This window comes from Elephas maximus, chromosome 16, assembly GCF_024166365.1.
Source record: "Elephas maximus indicus isolate mEleMax1 chromosome 16, mEleMax1 primary haplotype, whole genome shotgun sequence".
Classification (NCBI taxonomy): Eukaryota; Metazoa; Chordata; class Mammalia; order Proboscidea; family Elephantidae; genus Elephas; species Elephas maximus.
In genome coordinates, this window is record NC_064834.1 from 49108626 (window position 1) to 49128652 (window position 20027).

Sequence of the window (20027 nt, forward strand, 5' to 3'; positions counted from 1 at the left end):
CCTGCGGAGCAGTTCTCCTCTACACTCACGGGGTCTCCGTAAGTTGGAACTGACTCCATGACAACTGACAACACAACAAGGGCAAGGGAGTTGTTGTTCTACCACCACTATTTGCTGTCCAGTCGATTCTGACTCACAGCAACCCCATGTGTGTCAGAGTAGGACAGGGCTCCATAAGGTTTTCGGTGGCTGATTTTTCAGAAGTGGATCTCCAGCCCTTTCTTCTGTAGCGACTCTGGGTGGACTCGAACCTCCAAACTGTCAGTTAGCAGCTGAGCACATTAACTGAGCACCCAGGGACCCCTTAATCATTCTTCTTGTTGTCAAGTGCCCTCGAGTTGGTCCCAACTCATAGCAACCCTATGAACAACAGAAGGAAACACTGCCCACTCCTGCGCCATCCTCAGGATTGTTATTATGCTTGAGCCCATTGTTGTAGCCACCATGTCAATCCATCTTATCGAGGGTCTTCCTCTTTTTCGCTGACCCTTCACTTTACCAAACATGACCTCCTTCTCCAGGGATTGGTCCCTTCTGATAACATGTCCAAAGTATGTGCGAAAAGTCTCACCATCCTCGCTTCCAAGGAGCATTCTGGCTGTACTTCTTCCAAGACGTATTTGTTCCTTCTTTTGGCAGTCCATGGTATATTCAATCTTCTTCGCCAGCGCCACAATTCAAAGGCGTCAATTCTTCAGTCTTCCTTATTCATCGTCCAGCTTTCGCATGCATATGAGGTGATTGAAAACACCACGGCTTGGGTCAGGCTCACCTTAGTCTTTAAAATGGCATCTTTGCTTTTTAACATTTTAAAGAAGTCTTTTGCAGTAGATTTGTCCACTGCCAGTCGTTTGATTTCTTGACTGCTGCTTCTGTGGGTGTTAATTGTGGATCCAAGTAAAATGAAATAATTGATGACTTCAATATTTCCTCCATTTATCATGATGTTGCTTATCGGTCCAGTTGTGAGGATTTTTGTTTTCTTTATGTTGAGGCGTAATCCATACTGAAGTCTGTAGTCTTTGATCTTCATCAGTAAGTGCTTCAAGTTCTCTTCACTTTGAGCAAACAAGATTGTGTTATCTGCATAACACAGGTTGTTAATGAGCCTTCCTCCAATCCTGAGGCCCCGTGCTTCTTCATATAGTCCAGCTTCTCAGATTACTTGCTCGGCATACAGATTGAATAAATATGATGAAAGGATACAACCCAGACACACACCTTTACTAACTTTAAACCACGCAGTATTCCCTGGTTCTGTTTCAAGAAATACTTCTTGATCTAAGTACAGGTTCCTCATGAGCACAATTAAGTGTTCCGGAGTTCCCATTCTTCACGATGTTAATCATAATTTGTTATGATCCACACAATTGAATGCAGTTGTATAGTCAATAAAATATAGGTAAACATTTTTCTGGTATTCTCTGCTTTCAGCCAGGATCCATCTGACATCAGCAATGATATCTCTCGTTCCACATCCTCTTCTGAATTCGGCTTGGATTTCTGGCAGTTACCTGTTGATGTACTGTGCAACCACTTTTGAATGATCTTTAGCAAAAGTTTACCTGTGCGTGATATTAATAGCGTTGTTCGATAATTTCCACATTCGGTTGGATCACGTTTCTTTGGAATTGGCATAAATATGGATCTCTTCCAGTTGGCTGGCCAAGTACCTGTCTTCCAAATTTCTTGTCATAGATGAGTGAGCACTTTCAGCTCTGCATCCGTTTGTTGGAACATCTCAGTTGATATTCTGTAAATTCCTGGCGCCTTGGTTTTTTGCCAACATCTTCAGTGCAGTTGGACTTCTTCCTTCAGTACAATTGGTTCCTGATCACATGCTACCTCCTGACATTAAAAACCCCAGTCAACGCCTGCCCCTTTCTTTGTCTTGCTAATCACGATCTTGTTTCCAGCACATTTTTCAGGAAGTCGCAGCAGGCAGTGGCTCCATCCATTGAACTGGCCCAAGCTACACCTTGAACCACGCACAGATTGAAGAGATCACGTCCTTCAAACGACGCAGGACCCGATTGTCGCCGGAAAGAATGATATTTTCCAGCCCATGATGTCACTCAATTCCATATTATAAGTGAGAGGTCCCACTACATGCACATCCGATGGAAGATGATTTAATATACGGACCTCCAAATATGGGCATGGGAGGGCTAAGGGCAGAGACTTCGGGGTACCAAACCAAATCCCCGAAGCCACTGGAAACAAAAAGCTCCCCAGCCCCCTCAGATGGGGAGCACGTGGCCTTATGGTTGCTAGATCCCACGTAGCTCCTTGTATGTGCAGACAATAAACTTGCCACTTTCTGTTTCCCTTACAGTTAGTGTCCATCTTATTTCAATCGGCCAATAGGACAGGACAAGAACCCAAGTGGCATTTGGTTACAAAATGATTGAACATACATCAATTCTTTTTGGTAGAGAGACTCTGTGTATTCCTTCCATCTTGTTTTGATACTTCCTGCATCATTCAGTATTTTGCCCATAGGATCCTTCAATATTGCAAGTCGAGATTTCATTTTTTCTTCACTTCTTTCAGCTTGACAAACGCTGAGCTTGTTCTTCTTCCCTTTTGGTTTTCTAACTCTAGGTCTTTGCATATGTCATTATAATGTTTTACTTTGTTTTCTCAAGCCACCCATTGAAATCTGTTCAGCTCTTTTACTTCATCATCCCTTCTGTTCACTTTAGCTACTTGATGTTCAAGAGCAAGTTTCTGACATCCCTTTTGGTCTTTTCTTTCTTTCCTTTCTTTTTAATGACCTTATGCTTTCTTCTTTTTTTTTTTTTTTGTTGTGCTTTAAATGAAAATTTATAAATCAAGTCAGTCTCTCATACAAATATTTATATATGCCTTGCTATATACTCCTAGTTGCTCTCCCCCTAACTGTAACAGAATGAGGGTTCTTGTCCTGTCCTATTTAATTAGCTGATCAAAATAAGACAAATGCCACACCACCAGTTGCAAGGGAAACAGAAAGTAGAAATTCATTGTCTTCACAGACAAGGAGCAACGCGGGGTCTAGCAACTATAAGGCCATGTGCTCTCTGTCCGAGGGCGTTGGGGAGCTTTTTATTTCCCATTGCATCTGGGTGTTGGGTTTGGTGCCCGCAACTCTCTGTCTTTAGCCCTCCTATGCCCACATTTGGAGGTCCGGATGTTGAATCATGTCGGTGATGTTCAGGTCCAAAGACAGACGGTGGACGCAGCTCTTCAGGTCCTGTGCGCGGTCCAAAATCCTGGTTCATGCATGCGCGGAATTCTCGCACCAAATTCAAGCTGTGGTTATGGCTGCAGCATGGTTGGGCCAAACAGCAATTAGAAACTTGGCTTGGCGGGCTGCTAAGGGGGCAGGGAACTACCGGAGCAGGGGGAAGTCTTGACGGAGGCTTCATAATGAAACAGCACACTCCTTCTCTCCTCCCTCTATTTCCATGTCCAATCAGCCAGCCTCTGTCCCTCTCTGCCTTCTCATCTCCCCTCCAGAGAGGAGCTGCCCACATAGTCTAATGTGTCTACTTGATCCAAGAAGCCCACTGCTTACCAGTACCATTTTCTATCTTATAGTTCAGTCCAAGCCCTGTCTGAAGAGGAGGGTTTGGAGTTGTTCCTGTCTGGGGCTAACAGAACGTCTGGGGACCGTGACCTCTGCGGTCCTTCTAGTCTCAGTCAGACCATTAAGTCTGGTCTTTTTATGAGAATTTGAGGTCTCCATCCTACTGCTCTCCTGCTCCTTCAGGGGTTCTCTGTTGTGTTCCCTGTTAAGGCAGTTATCAGTTGTAGCCATGCACCATCTACTTCTTGTGGTCTCAGGCTAATACAGTCTCTGATTTATGCAGCCCTTTCAGTCTCTCGGGCTCATAATTACCTTGTATCCTCGGTGTTCTTCATTTTCCTTTGCTCCAGGTGCGTTGAGACCAATTGATATATGTTAGATAGCCACTTGCTAGCGTTTAAAACCCCAGGCGCCCCTCACCAAAGTGGGATGCAGAGTGTTTTCTTAATTTTATTACGCCAATTGACTTAGATGTCCCCTGAAACCATGGTCCCCAATCCCCTGCCCCTGCTATGCTAGCCTTCATAGCATTAGGTTTATTTGGGAAACTTCTTTGCTTTTGGTTTAGTCCAGTTGTGCTGACCTCTCCTGTATTGTGTGTTGTCTTTCCCTTCACCTAATATAGTTCTTGTCTACTCTAATTAGTGAATACCTGTCTCTGTCCCTCCCTCCCCACTCTTGTAACCATCAAAGAATATTTTCTTCTCTGCTTAAACTATTTCTTGAGTTCTTATAACAGTGGTCTCATACAACTGACTAATTTCACTCAGCATAATGCCTTCCAGGTTCCTCCATGTTATGAAATATTTCACAGATGCATCATTGTTCTTCATTGTTGTGTAGTATTCTATGTGTGAATATACCATAATTTATTTATCCATTCACCCATTGATGGGCACCTTGGTTGCTTCCATCTTTTTGCTACTGTAAACAGTGCTGCAGTGAACATGGGTGTGCATATATCTGTTCATGTAAAGGCTCTTATTTCTCTAGGATATATTCCAAAGAGTGGGATTGCTGCATCATATGGTAGTTCTATTTCTAGCTTTTTAAGTAGGAGCCAAATCCATTTCCAAAGTGGTTGTACCATTTTATATTCCCACCAGCAGTTTATAAGTGTTCCAGTCTCTCCACAACCTCTCCAACATTTATTATTTTGTTTTTTGGATTAATGCCAGCCTTGTTGGAGTGAGATGGACTCTCATTGTAGTTTTGATTTGCATTTCTCTAATGGCTAATGATCGTGAGCATTTCCTCATGTATCTGTTAGCTATCTGAATGTCTTCTTTAGTGAAGTGCCTGTTCATATCCTTTGCCCATTTTTTAACTGGGTTTTTGCAGTATCATGTCGATTTTAGAGATCAGATGCTGATCAGAAATGGCATAGCTAAAAACTTTTTCCCAGTCTGTAGGTAGTCTTTTTACTCTTTTGGTGAAGTCTTTGGTTGAGCATAGGTGTTTGATTTTTAGGAGCTCCCAGTTATCTAGTTTCTCTTCTGGTATTTGGGCATTGTTAGCAATTTTTTATATACTGTTTATGCCATGTATTATGGTTCCTAGCATTATCTCTATTTTTTCTTCCATGATCTTTATCGTTTTAGAATTTTTGTTTAGGTCATTGATCCATTTTGAGTTAGTTTTTGTGCATGGTGTGAGGTATGGGTCTCGTTTCATTTTCTTGCAGACAGATATCCAGTTATGCCAGCACTTTTTTGTTAAAAAGACTGTCTTTTCCCCATTTCACTGACTTTGGGCCTTTGTCAAATATCAGCTGCTCATATGTGGATGGATTTACGTCTGGATTCTCAATTCTGTTCCATTGGTCTACGTATCTGTAGTTGCACTAGTACCAGGATGTTCTGACTGCTGTGGCAGTATAAACCAAACCCACTGCCGTCGAGTTGATTCCGACTCATAGTGACCCTATAGGACAGAGTAGAACTGCTGCGGCAGTATAACAGGTTCTAAAATCAGGTCATGTGAGGCTCCCCATTTTGTTCTTCTTTTTCAGTAATGCTTTACTTATCCGGGACCTCTTTCCCTTCCATATGAAGTTGGTGATTTGTTTCTCCATCTCACTAAAAAATATCATTGCAATTTGGATCAGAATTGCATTGTATCTATACATCACTTTGGGTAGAATAGACATTTTTGCAGTGTTGAGTCTTCCTATCCATGAGCAAGATATATTTTTCCACTTATGTAGGTCTCTTTTGGTTTCTTGCAGGAGTGTCTTGCAGTTTTGTTTGTACAGGTTTTTCACATCTGTGGTAAAATTTATTCCTAAGTATTTTATCTTCTTGGGGGCTACTGTAAATGGTATTGATTTGGTGATTTCCTCTTCGATGTTCTTTTTGTTGGTGTAGAGGAATCCAACTGATTTTTGCATGTTTATCTTGTATCCTGATACTCTGCTGAACTCTTCTATTAGTTTCAGTAATTTTCTTAAGGATTCTTCAGGGTTTTCTGTGTATAAGATCATGTCATCTGCAAATAGAGATACTTTTACTTCTTCCTTACCAATCTGGATGCCCTTTATTTCTCTAGCTCTGGCTAGGACCTCCACCACAGTGTTGAAAAAGAGTAGTGATAAAGGGCATCCCTGTCTGGTTCCCATTCTCAAGAGGAATGCTTTCAGACTCTCTCCATTTAGGATTATGGTGGCTGTTGACTTTGTATAAATGCCCTTTATTATGTTGAGGAATTTTCCTTCTCTTCCTATTTACTGAGAGTTTTTATCATGAATGGGTGTTAGACTTCTCAAATGCCTTTGCTACATCAGTTGATAAGATCATGTGTTTCTTGTCTTTTGTTTTGTTTATATGATGGATTACATTAATTGTTTTTCTAATGTTTGAACCATCCCTGCATACCTGGTATGAATCCCACTTGGTCATGGCTAGAATTTTGAGGATTTTTGCATCTAAGTTCATGAGGGATATAGGATTGTAATTTTCTTTTTTTGTGATGTCTTTACCTGGTTTCGGTATCATGGTTATGCTGGCTTGATAGAATGAGTTTGGGAGTATTCCATCTTTTTCTATGGTCTGAAATACCTTTAGTAGTAGTGGTGTTAACTCTTCTCTGAAAGTGTGGTAGAACTCTGTCCAGTGAAGTCTTCTGGGCCAGGGTTTTTTTTTTTTTTTAATTGGGAGCTTTTAATTACCTTTTCAATCTCTTCTTTTGTTATGGGTTTGTTTAGTTGTTCCACCTCTGTTTGTGTTAGTTTAGGTAGGTAGTGTGTTTCTAGAAATTCACCCATTTCTTCTAGGTTTTCAAATTTGTTAGAGTACATTTTTTCAAAGTAATCTGATATGATTCTTTTAATTTCAATTGGGTCTGTTGTGATATCATCCATCTCATTCCTTATTTGGGTTATTTGCTTCCTCTGCTGTTTTTCTTTTGTCAGTTTGGCCAATGGTTTATCAATTTTGTTAATTTTTTCAAAGAACCAGCTCTTGGCCTTGTTAACTCTTTCAATTGTTTTTTTTATTTTCTATTTCATTTAATTCTGCTCTAATTTTTATTATTTGCTTTCTTCAGGTGCCTGAGTGTTTCTTTTGTTGCTCTCTTTCTATTTGTTCAAGTTGTAAGGATAATTCTTTGATTTCGGCCCTTTCTTCTTTTTGTATGTGTGCATTTATTGATATAAATTGACCCTTGAGCATTGCTTTGGCTGTGTCCCAAAGGTTCTGATAGGAAGTGTTTTCATTCTCATTGGATTCTATGAATTTCTTAATTCCATCCTTAATGTCTTCTATAACCCAGTTGTTTTTGAGCAGGGTATTGTTCAGTTTCCAAGTGTTTGATTTCTTTTCCCTTCTTCTTTTTCTGTTATTGATTTCTACTTTTATGCCTCATGGTCAAAGAAGATGCTTTGTAATATCTTGATGTTTTGGAGTCTGTTAAGGCTTGCTTTATGACCTAATATGTGGTCTATTCTAGAGAATGTTCCATGTGTGCTAGAAAAGAAAGTATACTTGGCTGCTGTTGAGTGGGGTGTTCTGTATATGTGTATGAGGCCATGTTGGTTGATAGTGGCATTTAGGTCTTCTGTGTCCTTATTGCGCTTCTTTCTGGATGTTCTGTCCTTCATCAAAAGTGGTGTGCTGAAGCCTCCTACTCTTATTTTGGAGCTATCTCACTTTTCAATGCTATTTGAGTTTGTTTTATGTATATTGAAGCCCTGTTTTCGGGTGCATAAATGAAATATTTAATATAGTTATATCCTCCTGGTATAAAAAAACCAAAAACCAAACCCATTGCCGTTGAGTCGATTCCAACTCATAGCGACCCTATAGGTCAGAGTAGAACTGCCCCATAGAGTTTCTGAGGAGTGCCTGGTGGATTTGAACTGCCGACCTTTTGGTTAGCAGCCGTAGCACTTAACCACTATGCCACCAGTGTTTCCCCTCCTGTTATACTGTCCCCTTAATCATTATATAGTGTCTTTCCTTATCCTTTATGAGGGATTTTACTATAAAGTCTGTTTTGTCAGAAATTAATATTGCCACTCCTGCTCTTTTTTGGGGAAACCCTGGTGGCGTAGTGGTTAAGTGCTATGGCTGCTAACCAAAGTGTCAGCAGTTCGAATCCACCAGGCACTCCTTGGAAACTCTGTGGGGCAGTTCTACTCTGTCCTATAGGGTCACTATGAGTCGGAATCGACTCGGTGGCACTGGGTTTTTTAGGGGGGGCTCTTTTTGGATTGTTGTTTGCTTGATGTATATATATTTTTCCATCTTTTGAGTTTTAGTTCGTTTGTGTCTCTAAATCTAAGGTGTGTCTCTTGTAGGCTGCATATAGATGGATCATGTTTTTTCATTCATTCTGCCACTCTCTGTCTCTTTATTGGTGCATTTAGTTCATTTACATTCAGCGTAATTATGGATAGGTATGAGTTTAGTGTAATCATTTTGATGTCTTTTTTTGTGTGTTGCTGACAGTTTCTTTTTCCCACTTAAATTTTTTCATGCTTTCTGCATGTATGAAGTCCTTGAGGTCATTCCACAACTGATCTGGTCTTTGGTCATTAGTTTTCAATCCTCAAATCTAATCTTGAGTTGGTCTCTGAATTCAGGTGTGGTATACTCAAGGTCATACTTTGGCTCTTGTGGACTTGTTCTAATTTTCTTTAGCTTCAAGTTGAACTTGCATATGAGCAATTAATGGTCTGTTCTGCAGTCAGCCCCCGGCCTTGTTCTGACTGATGATATTGAGCTTTTCTCTTTCCACAGATGTAGTCAATGTGATTCCTGTATATTCCACTGGCGAGGTCCACATGTATTAAAAAAAAAAAAAAATTCTGTTGCAGTCGAGTCGATTCCAACTCATAGCAACCCTATAGGACAGAGTAGAACTGCTCCATAGGATATCCAAGGAGCACCTGGTGGATTCTAACTGCCAATCTTTCGGTTAGCAGCCGTAGCTCTTAACCACTATGCCACTAGGGTTTCCTCCACGTGTATAGTTGCCGTTTATGTTGTTGAAGAAAGGTATTTGCAGTGAAGTCACTGGTCTTGCAAAATTCTATCATGCGACCTCCAGCATAGTTTCTATCACCAAGGCCATATTTTCTAACTACTGATCCTTCTTCTTTGTTCCCAACTTTCACTTTCCAATCAGCAGTAATTATCAATGCATCCTGATTGCATGTTTGTCATGGATTGAATTGTGCCCCCCAAAAACATCTGTCAACTTGGCTAGGTCATGATTCCCAGTATTGTATGATTATCTACCATTTTGTTATCTGATGTGATTTCCCTATGTGTTGTAAATCCTATCACTATGATGTAATAAGATGGGTTCATGCAGTTATATTGATGAGATCTACAAGATTAGATAGTGTCTTAAGCCAATCTCTTTTGAGTATACCAAGGGAATACTGATGACAAGGACCTTCCTCCAGAGAAGCCAGAGAAAGAAAGCATTCCCTTGGAGCCAGTGCCCTGAATTTCGACTTCTAGTCTACAGGACCGTGAGAGAATAAACTTCTCTTTGTTAAAGCCATCCACTTGTCATATTTCTGTTATAGCAACAGTAAATGATCAAAACAAAGTTCCATCAATTTCAGATGCAGAAGTTGGTAGAAATCTTCAGTTTCTTCATCTTTGGCCTTAGTGGTTGGTGTATAAATTTGAATAATAATTGTATTAACTGCTCTTCCATGTAGGCGTATGGATATTAACCTATCACTGACAGCATTGTACCTCAAGGTAGATCTTGAAATGTTCTTTTTGAAGATGAATGCAACGCCATTCCTCTTCAAGTTGTCATTCCTGGCATAGCAGACCATACGATAGCCCAATTCAAAATGGCCAATACCAGTCCATTTCAGCTCATTAATGCCTAAGATATCGATGTTTATGCATGCCTTTTCATTTTTGATGATTTCTAGTTTTCCTAGATTCATATTTCATACATTCCACATTTCAATAATTAATGGGTGTTTGCAGCTGTTTCTTCTCATTTTGAGTCATGCCACATTAGCAAATGAAGGCCCCAAAAGCTTGACTCCATCCATGTCATTCAGGTCAACTATACTTTGAGGAGGCAGCTCTTTGCCAGTCATCTTTTGAGTGCCTTCCAACCTGAAGGCCTCATCTTCCAGCTCTGTATCACACTATGTTCCCCTGTTATTCATAGAGGTTTCACTGGCTAATTCTTTTCAGAAGTAGACTGCCAGGCCTTTCTTCCTAGTCTGTCTTAGTCTGGAAGCTCATGTGAAACCTGTCTACCATGGGTGACCTGCTGGTATTTGAATATCAGTGGCAGTATCACAGGAACACACAAGCCACTAAAGGATGACAAACTGACAGACACGTGGAGGATAATCATTGTAAAAAAAAAAAAAAAGGTTTAATCAGTGAGGCTTCTTGATGGAGGTCACCCTTGAGCCAAGCCATGAAAGAAGCTCAAGGTTGGAACTGGTGGAGTAGGGGCAGAAGGGAATATCACCAACAAAGGGTAGGGTTTGTGGTGGGGACAGCCTGGGGCCAAGCTCTTTCCTCCCCCATCTCCTGTCAGAAAACCCATCCCCTTTTAATTCAAATTCAGTGCTCAGCTGACATTCTGTTTTCCTGGCCTGTCCACTCCTGTCTATAATTTGTATTGAGAAAGTCATGTAATTTCTTCACAGACCTTCAAGTTCATTTTATTCGCACTCCTCATTTTATTTACTGTCATTATAGGGTTATCTCAGGGGCTCACATGTGAATGTGTTCTTTTCCCAAAGTGATTATATATATTCTTTTACGGCTGAGGAGTGACAAGATGCAGAGAATGTTTTAGGCAGATTAATCAGGCAACGGTGTGGGGGGTGGACTGGGAAGGAGGAGAACATTTCTGGTCAGTCAGACCAGCTGGATGGCTGTTACAGCATCCAGGCACCGGACGATAAGAACCTGGGCAGGAAGGGAGAGGAAAAGACAAGGACACATTTCAAAGGGAAAACCTGCAGGCCTCAGTACAGTACCTCATAGCTGTTAAAACTCAGGCTCAGAGCCAAATTGCGTGGGTCCAGTCCTGGCTCCTTCCTTTATTATTATTATTTTTTTTAATTGTTGTAAATATATATAAAATATTTAGAGTACAATATTTGCCAATTCAACATTTAGTGATATTAATTACATTGACTAATGTAATTAATATCACTAAATTACACACCTGAAAAATTGATTATGCTGTGCAATCACCACCTTTAATCACTGCCAAATTTCTCACCATCATAAATAAGCTCATTAAGCAGACCATTCAGACAGGGATCCTGATAGAGAGTCCTGGACAGAGAGGGAGAAAAATGCAGAACAAAATTCAAATTCATGAAAAAATGACCAGACTTACTGATCTGACAGAGACTGAAGGAACCCCCAAGGCTATGGCCCCCGGACACCCTGCTAACTCAGAACTGAAGCCACTCCCGAAGTCTACCTTTCAGCCAAGGATTAGACAGGTCGATAACACAAACAATAACACATGTGAGGAACATGCTTCTTAGTTCAGTCAAGTACAGGAGACCAAATGGGCAACACCTGCCCAAAAGCAAAGATGGGAAGATAGGAAGGGGCAGGAAACTGGACAAAGGGACAGGGGGAATGGGTGAAGGGGGGCGAAAAGGGAAACCGGGAAAGGAGAGTGCTGACACATTGTGGGGTTTACAACCAATGTCACAAAACAATTTGTGTACAAGTTTTTGAATGAGAAACTAATTTGCACTGTAAACTTTCACCTAAAGCACAACGAAATAAAATTTAAGACAAAAAAAGAAGAAAAGCTCACTAAACAAAGACTCCTCTTTCCCCCTTCCACCCCTGGTCACCACTAATAAACTTTGGTCTCTATACATTTGCCTATTCTTCTTACTTCATATAAGTGAGATCACACAATATTTTGTGATTGGCTAATTTCACTGAACATAAGGTTTCTGAGCTTCATCGATGTTGTAGCATCAGTCAGGACTTCGTTTCTTTTTATGCCTGAGTACTATTCCATTGTATGTATGCACCGTATTGTATTTATCCAGTCATCCCTAGATGGATATTTAGGTTGTTTCCACATTTTGGCTATTGTGAACAGTGCTGCAATGAGCACCCATGTACATCTGTCTGTTTGCATTGCTGCTTTCTGGTCTCTCAGGCATGTACATACAAATGGAATTGCTGGGTCATATGGCAGCAATGGGTTTTTGTTTTTTTTTTTAAATGGTGGCTCTATGTTTAACTTTTTGAGGGATCCTGGCTCCTTCCTTTAAAACTGTGTGACGCTGGGCAAGTTATTTCACCACTCTAACCTCACTTTCCTCATTTAAAAAGTCCAATAGTAATAAATATCCCTACCTCATAGGGTTGTTGGATTAATTGAGCTCATGCTTGAAAAATGCTTAGGCTACTGCCTGAAACATAGCTGTGTTGAGTAGGAATGCCTGGATATTATTCAGTAAATATTTGCAGAGTAAATAATGGAACATTTCCACAGACTTCAGGAGGCTCTAGGAGAGGGGTGCTTTGGGCATCAGTGAATCATGGTGTTTAGAAGTTGGAAGAATATGGGAAAGGAGGGACAGGGGCTAAAAAGGGGAAAGAGAGCCAAAGGAAGGATTTTCTTAGCCAGGAGACATCTGTGCTTGTCCGAAGGCGGATTGAGGATTTGCAAAGGGAGAAATTGAAGGTAAGATGCTGTGAAGGACAGGGGAACCTGGGAAGGGATGAGGGCCTTAGTTCGAGCAGGACTGAAGAGCAGGGATCAGGGGGATTGTAGGTGTGGCTGTCCTACGTGACAGTGCCCTGTGTCACAAACTGTCCTGCCACATTGAGGCCCTAGGCCTGACAGATTGGCTGTTGAAACAACCCTGTATAACCCTTCATGCCTGGGCTGGCTGGGTGTGTTTCTGTTGTTTTTGTGTTAACGAATCCCTGTTCTCTGTAGCCTACTCTAGAATAGAAACAAAACTGAAACTGATTCCAAGAAGTTGATTAGCTGTTCCCCCTTATCAATTGTTAACTGACTCATAACTGACTCATAGGAGGTAAAATTCACAATCCCCAACTGATAGGCCTTTTGGGCAGTTTGACTTATTGATTTGGGTGGGTTAAAAAAATCACAATCTGGTTATCATCTAACCTTTGCCCTACCTCTTGGCCATTTCTTTTTTACTGTCTAAATTAGATGCCGAGAGTCCCTGAGAGGCAGAAGTGGTTAAAGCACTCAGCTGCCAATGGAAAGGTTGGAGGTTCCAGTCACCCAGAGGCACCCTGCAAGAAATTCTTGGCAATCTACTTCCAAAAAATCAGCCACTGAACTGAAAACCCTATGGAGCACAGTTCTACTCTGACACACATGGGGTTGCCATGAGTTGAAGCTGACTCAACAACTGGTAAATTGGATTCCACAGCTTAATATTAGTGAAAAATGGTTGTCTAGGTTTTCATCAACATCTTCCTCAGACACAGGAGTCAGAATCACCTTTCTCCAGATGCACCATAAACAGCACTTTCCTTCTTCTGGGTTTAGGACGGGAGGAACCCACATTGCAGATGTTCAAAACACACTTCTTAATGGTGCTGATAAAGGGAAGCTGAATAACTTCAGGGTTCAAAGAAGATAATGAAAGTTATTGAGCAAGATCTGATTCTATATACCCTGGACTTCCATGGCCAGACCACTGAGGATATAAAGAGATAATATAGATATAGCTCTGTGTCGGACCACCAGCTCTCCAGGTTACCCTTCAGTCTCCTTTGGCCTCTCTCGGTTCTACTCTTTCCTTCTGTTCATGATTCCTCCCACATAGATATCTGATGAGCTGATCTTTGTAAAATGCTTAGAACAGACCCTGGCCCATGGTAAGAAACACTACGTATATTTATTACTACTTCTCAAGTGATGGCATCTTCCAGGCTCCATCCACCCCTCTTGGCTTTAACTACCAAATCTTTAATTTCAGCCCTGATCTCTAAGTCCTATCTGCTTAGCTACTATCCCTATAACTTTCTGCATGAAACTCCTCACTAACCGTCCCCCACCTGCCACCTCAAACATACACAAACCAGCTTCTCCTCTCCACTTCCCTATTATTCTAGTCCTCTCAGCTAGATACTCACGGAATGCTATCAGGGAAACCTGGGCCTTGGCCCTTTCAGAAGATGGCCCTGTCTGAACTCTGCCCCCCACCCACACCCCCAGTTCTGTGCTCATCCACTCCACAGGGTGAGGCACAGCCCAATCAGAGTCATTCCCAGGTTGAGTACTATGAATGGGCTGGCCCAGGCTGTAACACCTCAGAAATGGCCATTGCCTCCTTGAAACAGAGACACTGTCCCAGGCCATGAGGTGAGATAAGGCTCTCTACTGCCTTTTCAGGTGGCTGGATCAGTAGCAGGGGCTGGACTACAAGGAAGGAGATATGGGTAGACTCAGTTAGGAGGCAAGAGGATCAACTTGAGAAGAGCCGTGAGTTCAGATCCTGGCTCTACTGCCAATAATTCCTACCTCTTACCTTTTTGTAAGGAGCCCTGGTGGCACAGTGGTAAAAAGCTTGACTGCTAATCAAAAGGTTAGCAGTTCGAAGCCACCATCCACTCCTTGGAAACCCTATGGAGCAGTTCTACTCTGTCCTAAAGGGTCACTATGAGTCAGAATCGGCTCGATGGCAACAGTATATACACCTTTGTGAAGAGCGAAGTATGTCTTGTAAAGGGTGCCTACCAGAATGGCTGCCCATAACGCGCCGCAAGTGGTTTCTGTTCTCTCCAGCTCCTTTAGATCTTGCCTCTGTTCAAAGTCATCATTCTAACCTCATTCCTGAGTGCCGGCCATGCCGCAGACCCACAGGATGTCTGCCCTGGGCGAGACCTCACCATCTGGCCCTATGCCTTCATCTTACAGAGGACCCAAGGTTCTAAAAGTGGATATGTACCATCTGTTGTCTGTGCCTCTTGTGTGATGTGTTGTCTTATGTGAAAGTTTCAGCCCCAGACCTGCCAGTGGGTTACATCAGGACCTCTTGAACCCTGCCTCATCGTGTTTCGCATATATGTGACTACTGCACAAAAAAGCTTGAGAATGGTGATGCTACTGTGTTGGGGTCGAGGTTTGTGGGATGCACTTAAGAACTTTTAATAAATCCAAGAAACAGGTGGTACAATATGACCAGAAAACCTAGTTGAGAGAAGCAGGAGATCCTAGAGGCAAACAGCTGGATTCAAATCTCAGCTCCCCCCACTTAAGACAGTGACTTGAAGCAAATCACTTAACCTCCTGGGCCTCAGTGTTCTCACCTATAATATGGAGATACTAGTGCCTATCTCATAGCACATAGAACTATGCTATAATGATGAAACACACCCAGAATGGTAAGTTATGGCTCTTTCAAGTGCACAGTAATGCCACCATCCAGATGATGAAAGCAGAGACTCTCTGGAAGGTGTGTGAGGGTATCCTTCTGGAAGTTCAGGAAGAGGCTGGGGATAGCTGTGTTCATGGTGGAAGAGAAGAGTGGACGAGAAGAGAGAGTGAATGGGCCACATTTAAGAGACAGATATGGGCCCTGAAGGAGGAAAGGGCAGAGATGATACCAAGAATTCACAGCCAGCATTTTTTGAGTACGTAAAGTGTCCCAGACACCTCAAGTTCTCATTTAACTCTCCCGACCACCTCTTTAAGTACTGTAGTTTTATAAACGAGTAAAGGGAGACCCAATCACTACATTAAGTATTATGGTTTTACAAACGAGAAAAGAAAGAAGCTCAAAACAGTGACTTGCCCGCTATGACACAGCTGGTGGACAGCAGAGCTGAGTCCCATCCTGAGTCGCTGAGCACTAACCTTTCTCCTGCAGCCCTAGCAAGGGAGTGGGCTGGGGCAGGGGGTAGGCAGACAGTGAAGGAAGAGGTGCTGAGCAGAAGTAGGTTCTTCAAGGGGGGCTTAGTTAGCAGTGCCGGGCTGTACCAAGAAGTTTCCTTGAAGAGGACAAGGGAACAGTAGGAAGGGGTTGAGTAAAGGTTCTATGTCTGGGGAAAATGGGGCTAAAGGAAGGATAAGGAGCAGGATGGCTTCCGTTAACCTAAGCGCTGCCTTCTGAAACTATCAAATGACTCACTGCAACACCATTTTCCTTTCTCTAGGCCATGGTCTGGGTCAGTCTAGAAGGATAAAACAGGCTAGCTTTGCTTGTGCCCTCCCCACTCTTAACAGAAAAATCCAGATAAAAAACTCAATTCCGTCCACCTCCCTCCAGACACAAGTTACTTGGTCTTTTTGCCCTCCAGCCCAAGAAAGCATTTCTGGAATATGTTATTTTTCCCTAAAGGAAGCAAAGTTCACTTAGCGGCTTTTAAAAAACAGGACTTAATTTTTTGATCCCGTGGACTGTCAACCCAGAAGCCCTCAAGTGCTGCATCTGTGCTAGTATTCTGTGCTCAGCAGAGTTGGCTCCAACAATTTGCCGAGGACCCCCTCCCCCCGTCTTCCAAAGCACACTCTTCTTAAGGGTATCCCATATATGCTTTTCTTTCCCCCACTTTCCACCAAAAAGCCAAACCATGTTCCAAAACAGAAAAACGAATTTATTCGCAGACATTTTAATTAAGAAATCCTATAAATCAGGACCACCACAATTTCAGACACTCCGCTGCGAAGTGTTCATCAACAGCTACATCTGAAGGATGATCAAGCCATTGAATCTTTTTAAAAAAATTGGTTTAGCTACCTTAAAGTTTGGGGGTGGCACCTTTCTAAAGCGCCCTCAAGTTTCACAACGGTAAAGCCAGCGGTTTCTCCTCTTGGAGAGTCACATTTTAAAAACGGTTTCAGTCACTCACAAAGAAGAGCTGGCACGGCTGAAGGAAACTGTGCCCAGTGAAGAACCACGGAGGCTCAGGCCCACGGCTCCACAGAGGGTCAAAGCAGAGCAGAAAGTGTCCGGGGTCTCTCATCCATCCTGTACAGACACCAGAAAGGGTGGAATAAGAAAGGCGGGCAAGCAGGACAGGAGAGCAACTCAAAAGAGTGTTTATGACTGCTTTTGAGAAAGCTCTGGCATGGCCAAGAGTGGCCTCCCAGGAGGAGGAGTTCTGGAAAGAAGAAAGGACAGAAAAAATAACTCTCCCCACACCCATCCCTCTCTCCATGCCTGTGTCCCCGGGAGACTCCAAGCGGTAGCATAGACAGGGCTCTTGGAGCAAAAGAAAGAGAACACACCCGGGTGAGTTAGCTCTCTCAGGAACCTCACAGCCTTCCACTTACACCAAACTGTGACCTTGGTTTGCTGGCAAGGTCAAGTCATTTAAAAGTCCGCATTCAACTCCAATTCTCTCCACCTTCAGAAGTCTCCACCTCCCTCCCGCTCCAACCTCGACCAGCCACCAATTAGGTGGGAGAAAGGGGGTGATACCAATCCACCCATCACCAAGTTTTTATATTCTTCCCCCCAGAATATCTTTGCACAGCAATTGTAGCACCATTTTCACTAAGCTCCTCCACCGGAAAATACAGAGAAAACGTATGTGTGTCATTAGTTTTCAAGTATCGTTATAAAGCCCTCACGATTCCCGCCCCTCGGAGTCCTATCTTTATACAATCCAAGCGTGCGACGCCAAGGGCTAAATCAGGTACAAGAGGATGCTAGTAGCTGCCACAGTTCTCCCAGTTAATCCCAGGTCCTTGGCTCTGGGATGGCTGGGGAAATTTTCAGGCGGCACAGGCGTGCCCTGGCCCCTGAAATTTCTCCACTCTTAAGTTTTCTCCGACAGCCTCGAGGGAGCCAGTAAGGTTGGTTTGAAGGTCTCTCCCCACGAGCCTCCCCGCTGCCTAGGCGGTCGCTCCCAGAACAGCAGCGGCGGCTTCATTCATGACTGGTGGGGGCAGGACGCCGTCGGGTCTGCGCAGCGGCCTCGGATTCCTCCTCCAGGGGGGTCCGGTCAGTGTAGGGCGCCCGAGGGCTGCAGTGCGAAGGGATCCGGTCCGCTGAGGCCACCCCCGGGCCCTGGGGCGCCCGCCGGGCCCGTGGCTGCCACAGCGGCGGCCGCAGCAACGGCTCGCTGGAGCCTCCGCACCGCCTCTTTGATGAGGTTCCCCGAGAGCACAAGCTGCTGCAGGAGCCGGTCATCGTGAGAGCCGTCGTTACCGGCGCGTGTCCCGGCCTGGGGCCAGCGTCGCTGCTGCAGGCGGTTGGCGGTGGCGGCGCCCCGGAGCCATCCTCGCCGGCAAGGCCCGGGCAGCGCGCTGGGGCCGGCGGTGAGCTCCGCCACGCAGTAAGGCGCAGCCCGGCCCCGCACGCGGCCGCGGTCCCCAAGGGTGCAGCGCAGGGCTCCTGGGCCCGCGGCCTCCGCCGACGCGGGCGCGGGCGACAGAAGCAGCGGCAGGGCCGGGGGCCGGGCTTTGTCCGCCGGCACCTCAGCCGGCGGCCGCGGGGGCTGCAGCGGCGGCGCCGGGGGCGCACACGGGGAGGCCGGGCTGTCCTGTGCAGCGTCCAGTTGCAGCGCCTCGCCGATCTGGGCCACTAGCCGGTCCACCTCGCCCGACCCGCCCAGCGTCACCGACTGCTCCAGCAGGAGGAAGCTATCCTCCTCCTCTTCCTCTTCCTCCCCCTCCGCTTCCTCGCCGGCTTCCTCTTCCTCCTCCCTCCGGCACGGCATGGCCCCCCGCCCGGGCGCTCGAAGCTCTACGGGCGTCGCTGGCGGCTCGGCTCCCCTCCGGGCTCAGTGGGCCGCAGCAGAGCCAGCCGCGATCCTGCGGCAGAAGCCGGGGCCGAGGCCGACGCAGAAGCCGGGCCCGCCGGGCGCTCGCCGTTCGCCCGTGGCCGCCGCCGGAGCCGGAATCCTACCGGCTCGGGTTGATTTGTAAACAATGGGTGACGTAGGGCCGGGCCGTACCACCACTCGGAGGCGGGGAGGGGCTCTCGAGGCGGCGCCGGGGCGCGGGGAGTCCAGGGCGGCGCAGGGTAGCGGCCGGAGCCTTCTCGTCTCTGGCCTGGGAACCTGCTTAGGAGGGGATCCCGACCGCAGGGAGAGCGTTCGTTCTCCTCGCCCCGATGAGCAGCAGAGGAAAGCGGAGACTCTGAGGCGGCCTGGGTTGGTTTCTCCCACTCACTGACACCGCCACCCGCACGCCAAGCTCCTCCTCCTCCGACGTTTCTGCCTCCCCACGTGTCAGCCCCGCTTGGGCTCGCCCTGCTTCCCCCCGCGCGCGGTCAGGCACCGGCCGGTGCGGGGGCGAGGCGGGCCCCGCGGAGGGTACGGTTTCGGGGAGGTGGGCGGGAGGGGAGGACGGCACTGGGGATGGTGCGGAACTTGGCGGCCGATCGACCTGAGGTAGGGGTCCTAAGCCGTCCCCCTCCGCCCCATCCTCCAGTCTCCGGGGGTGTCGCGAGTAAGGGACGCACAGCCTGACTCAAGAAGAGTTGACTTTGTTCATTTCAAGAAAAAAAAAGGGGGTGGGGTGGGGGAGGATTCATATAGACATATAGGACGATGGAAAAATCTCCTGATCATGACTCGAACATGGCTCATATTTTTAAAAATGTTTCCTGGTTTTTCTATAAAAGCGTACTATACAAACAGCCACATTTGGCAATTTTATGTACATTTTCACTTCGCATTGCATCATAAGCGTTTTTCGTGTTATTGCATGCACTTTGAAAACATTTAATGATTGCATAAGTTTCCATCAAGTGGCTGTACCATAAATTATTAAACAGCTTCTTTAACGTTCGCTGTTTGCCTGATAAGGAGCCCTGGTGATGCAGTGATTTAAGCGCTCAGCAGCTAACCGAAGGGTCGGAGGTTGGAACCCACCAGCCAGCGGCTCTGCGGGAGAAGGATGTGACAGTCTGCTTCCAAAGATTTGCAGCCTTGGAAACCCTATGGTGCAGTTCTGCTCTGCCCTATAGGGTGGCTATGAGCCGGAACCGACAGGACAGTAATGGGTTTAGGTTGGGGTTTGCCTGAAGTCACCATTGTAA

At 45.1% G+C, this 20027-nt stretch overlaps 1 protein-coding gene across 1 annotated transcript; it reads right to left on the reverse strand.

Annotated features, from left to right (window-relative positions):
• Positions 1–15394: 15394 nt before the first annotated feature.
• FRAT2 (FRAT regulator of WNT signaling pathway 2) lies at positions 15395–18903 on the reverse strand. Its single transcript, XM_049855981.1, has one exon. It carries the CDS (start codon positions 18700–18702, stop codon positions 17986–17988), a length of 717 nt encoding a protein of 238 aa, XP_049711938.1. The 5' UTR covers positions 18703–18903; the 3' UTR covers positions 15395–17985.
• Positions 18904–20027: the final 1124 nt, after the last annotated feature.

What these genes read in the sequence shown, in the direction of transcription:
- FRAT2 (XM_049855981.1), bottom strand. Translation starts at nt 18,702, where the DNA reads ATGCCGTGCCGGAGGGAGGAGGAAGAGGAAGCCGGCGAGGAAGCGGAG.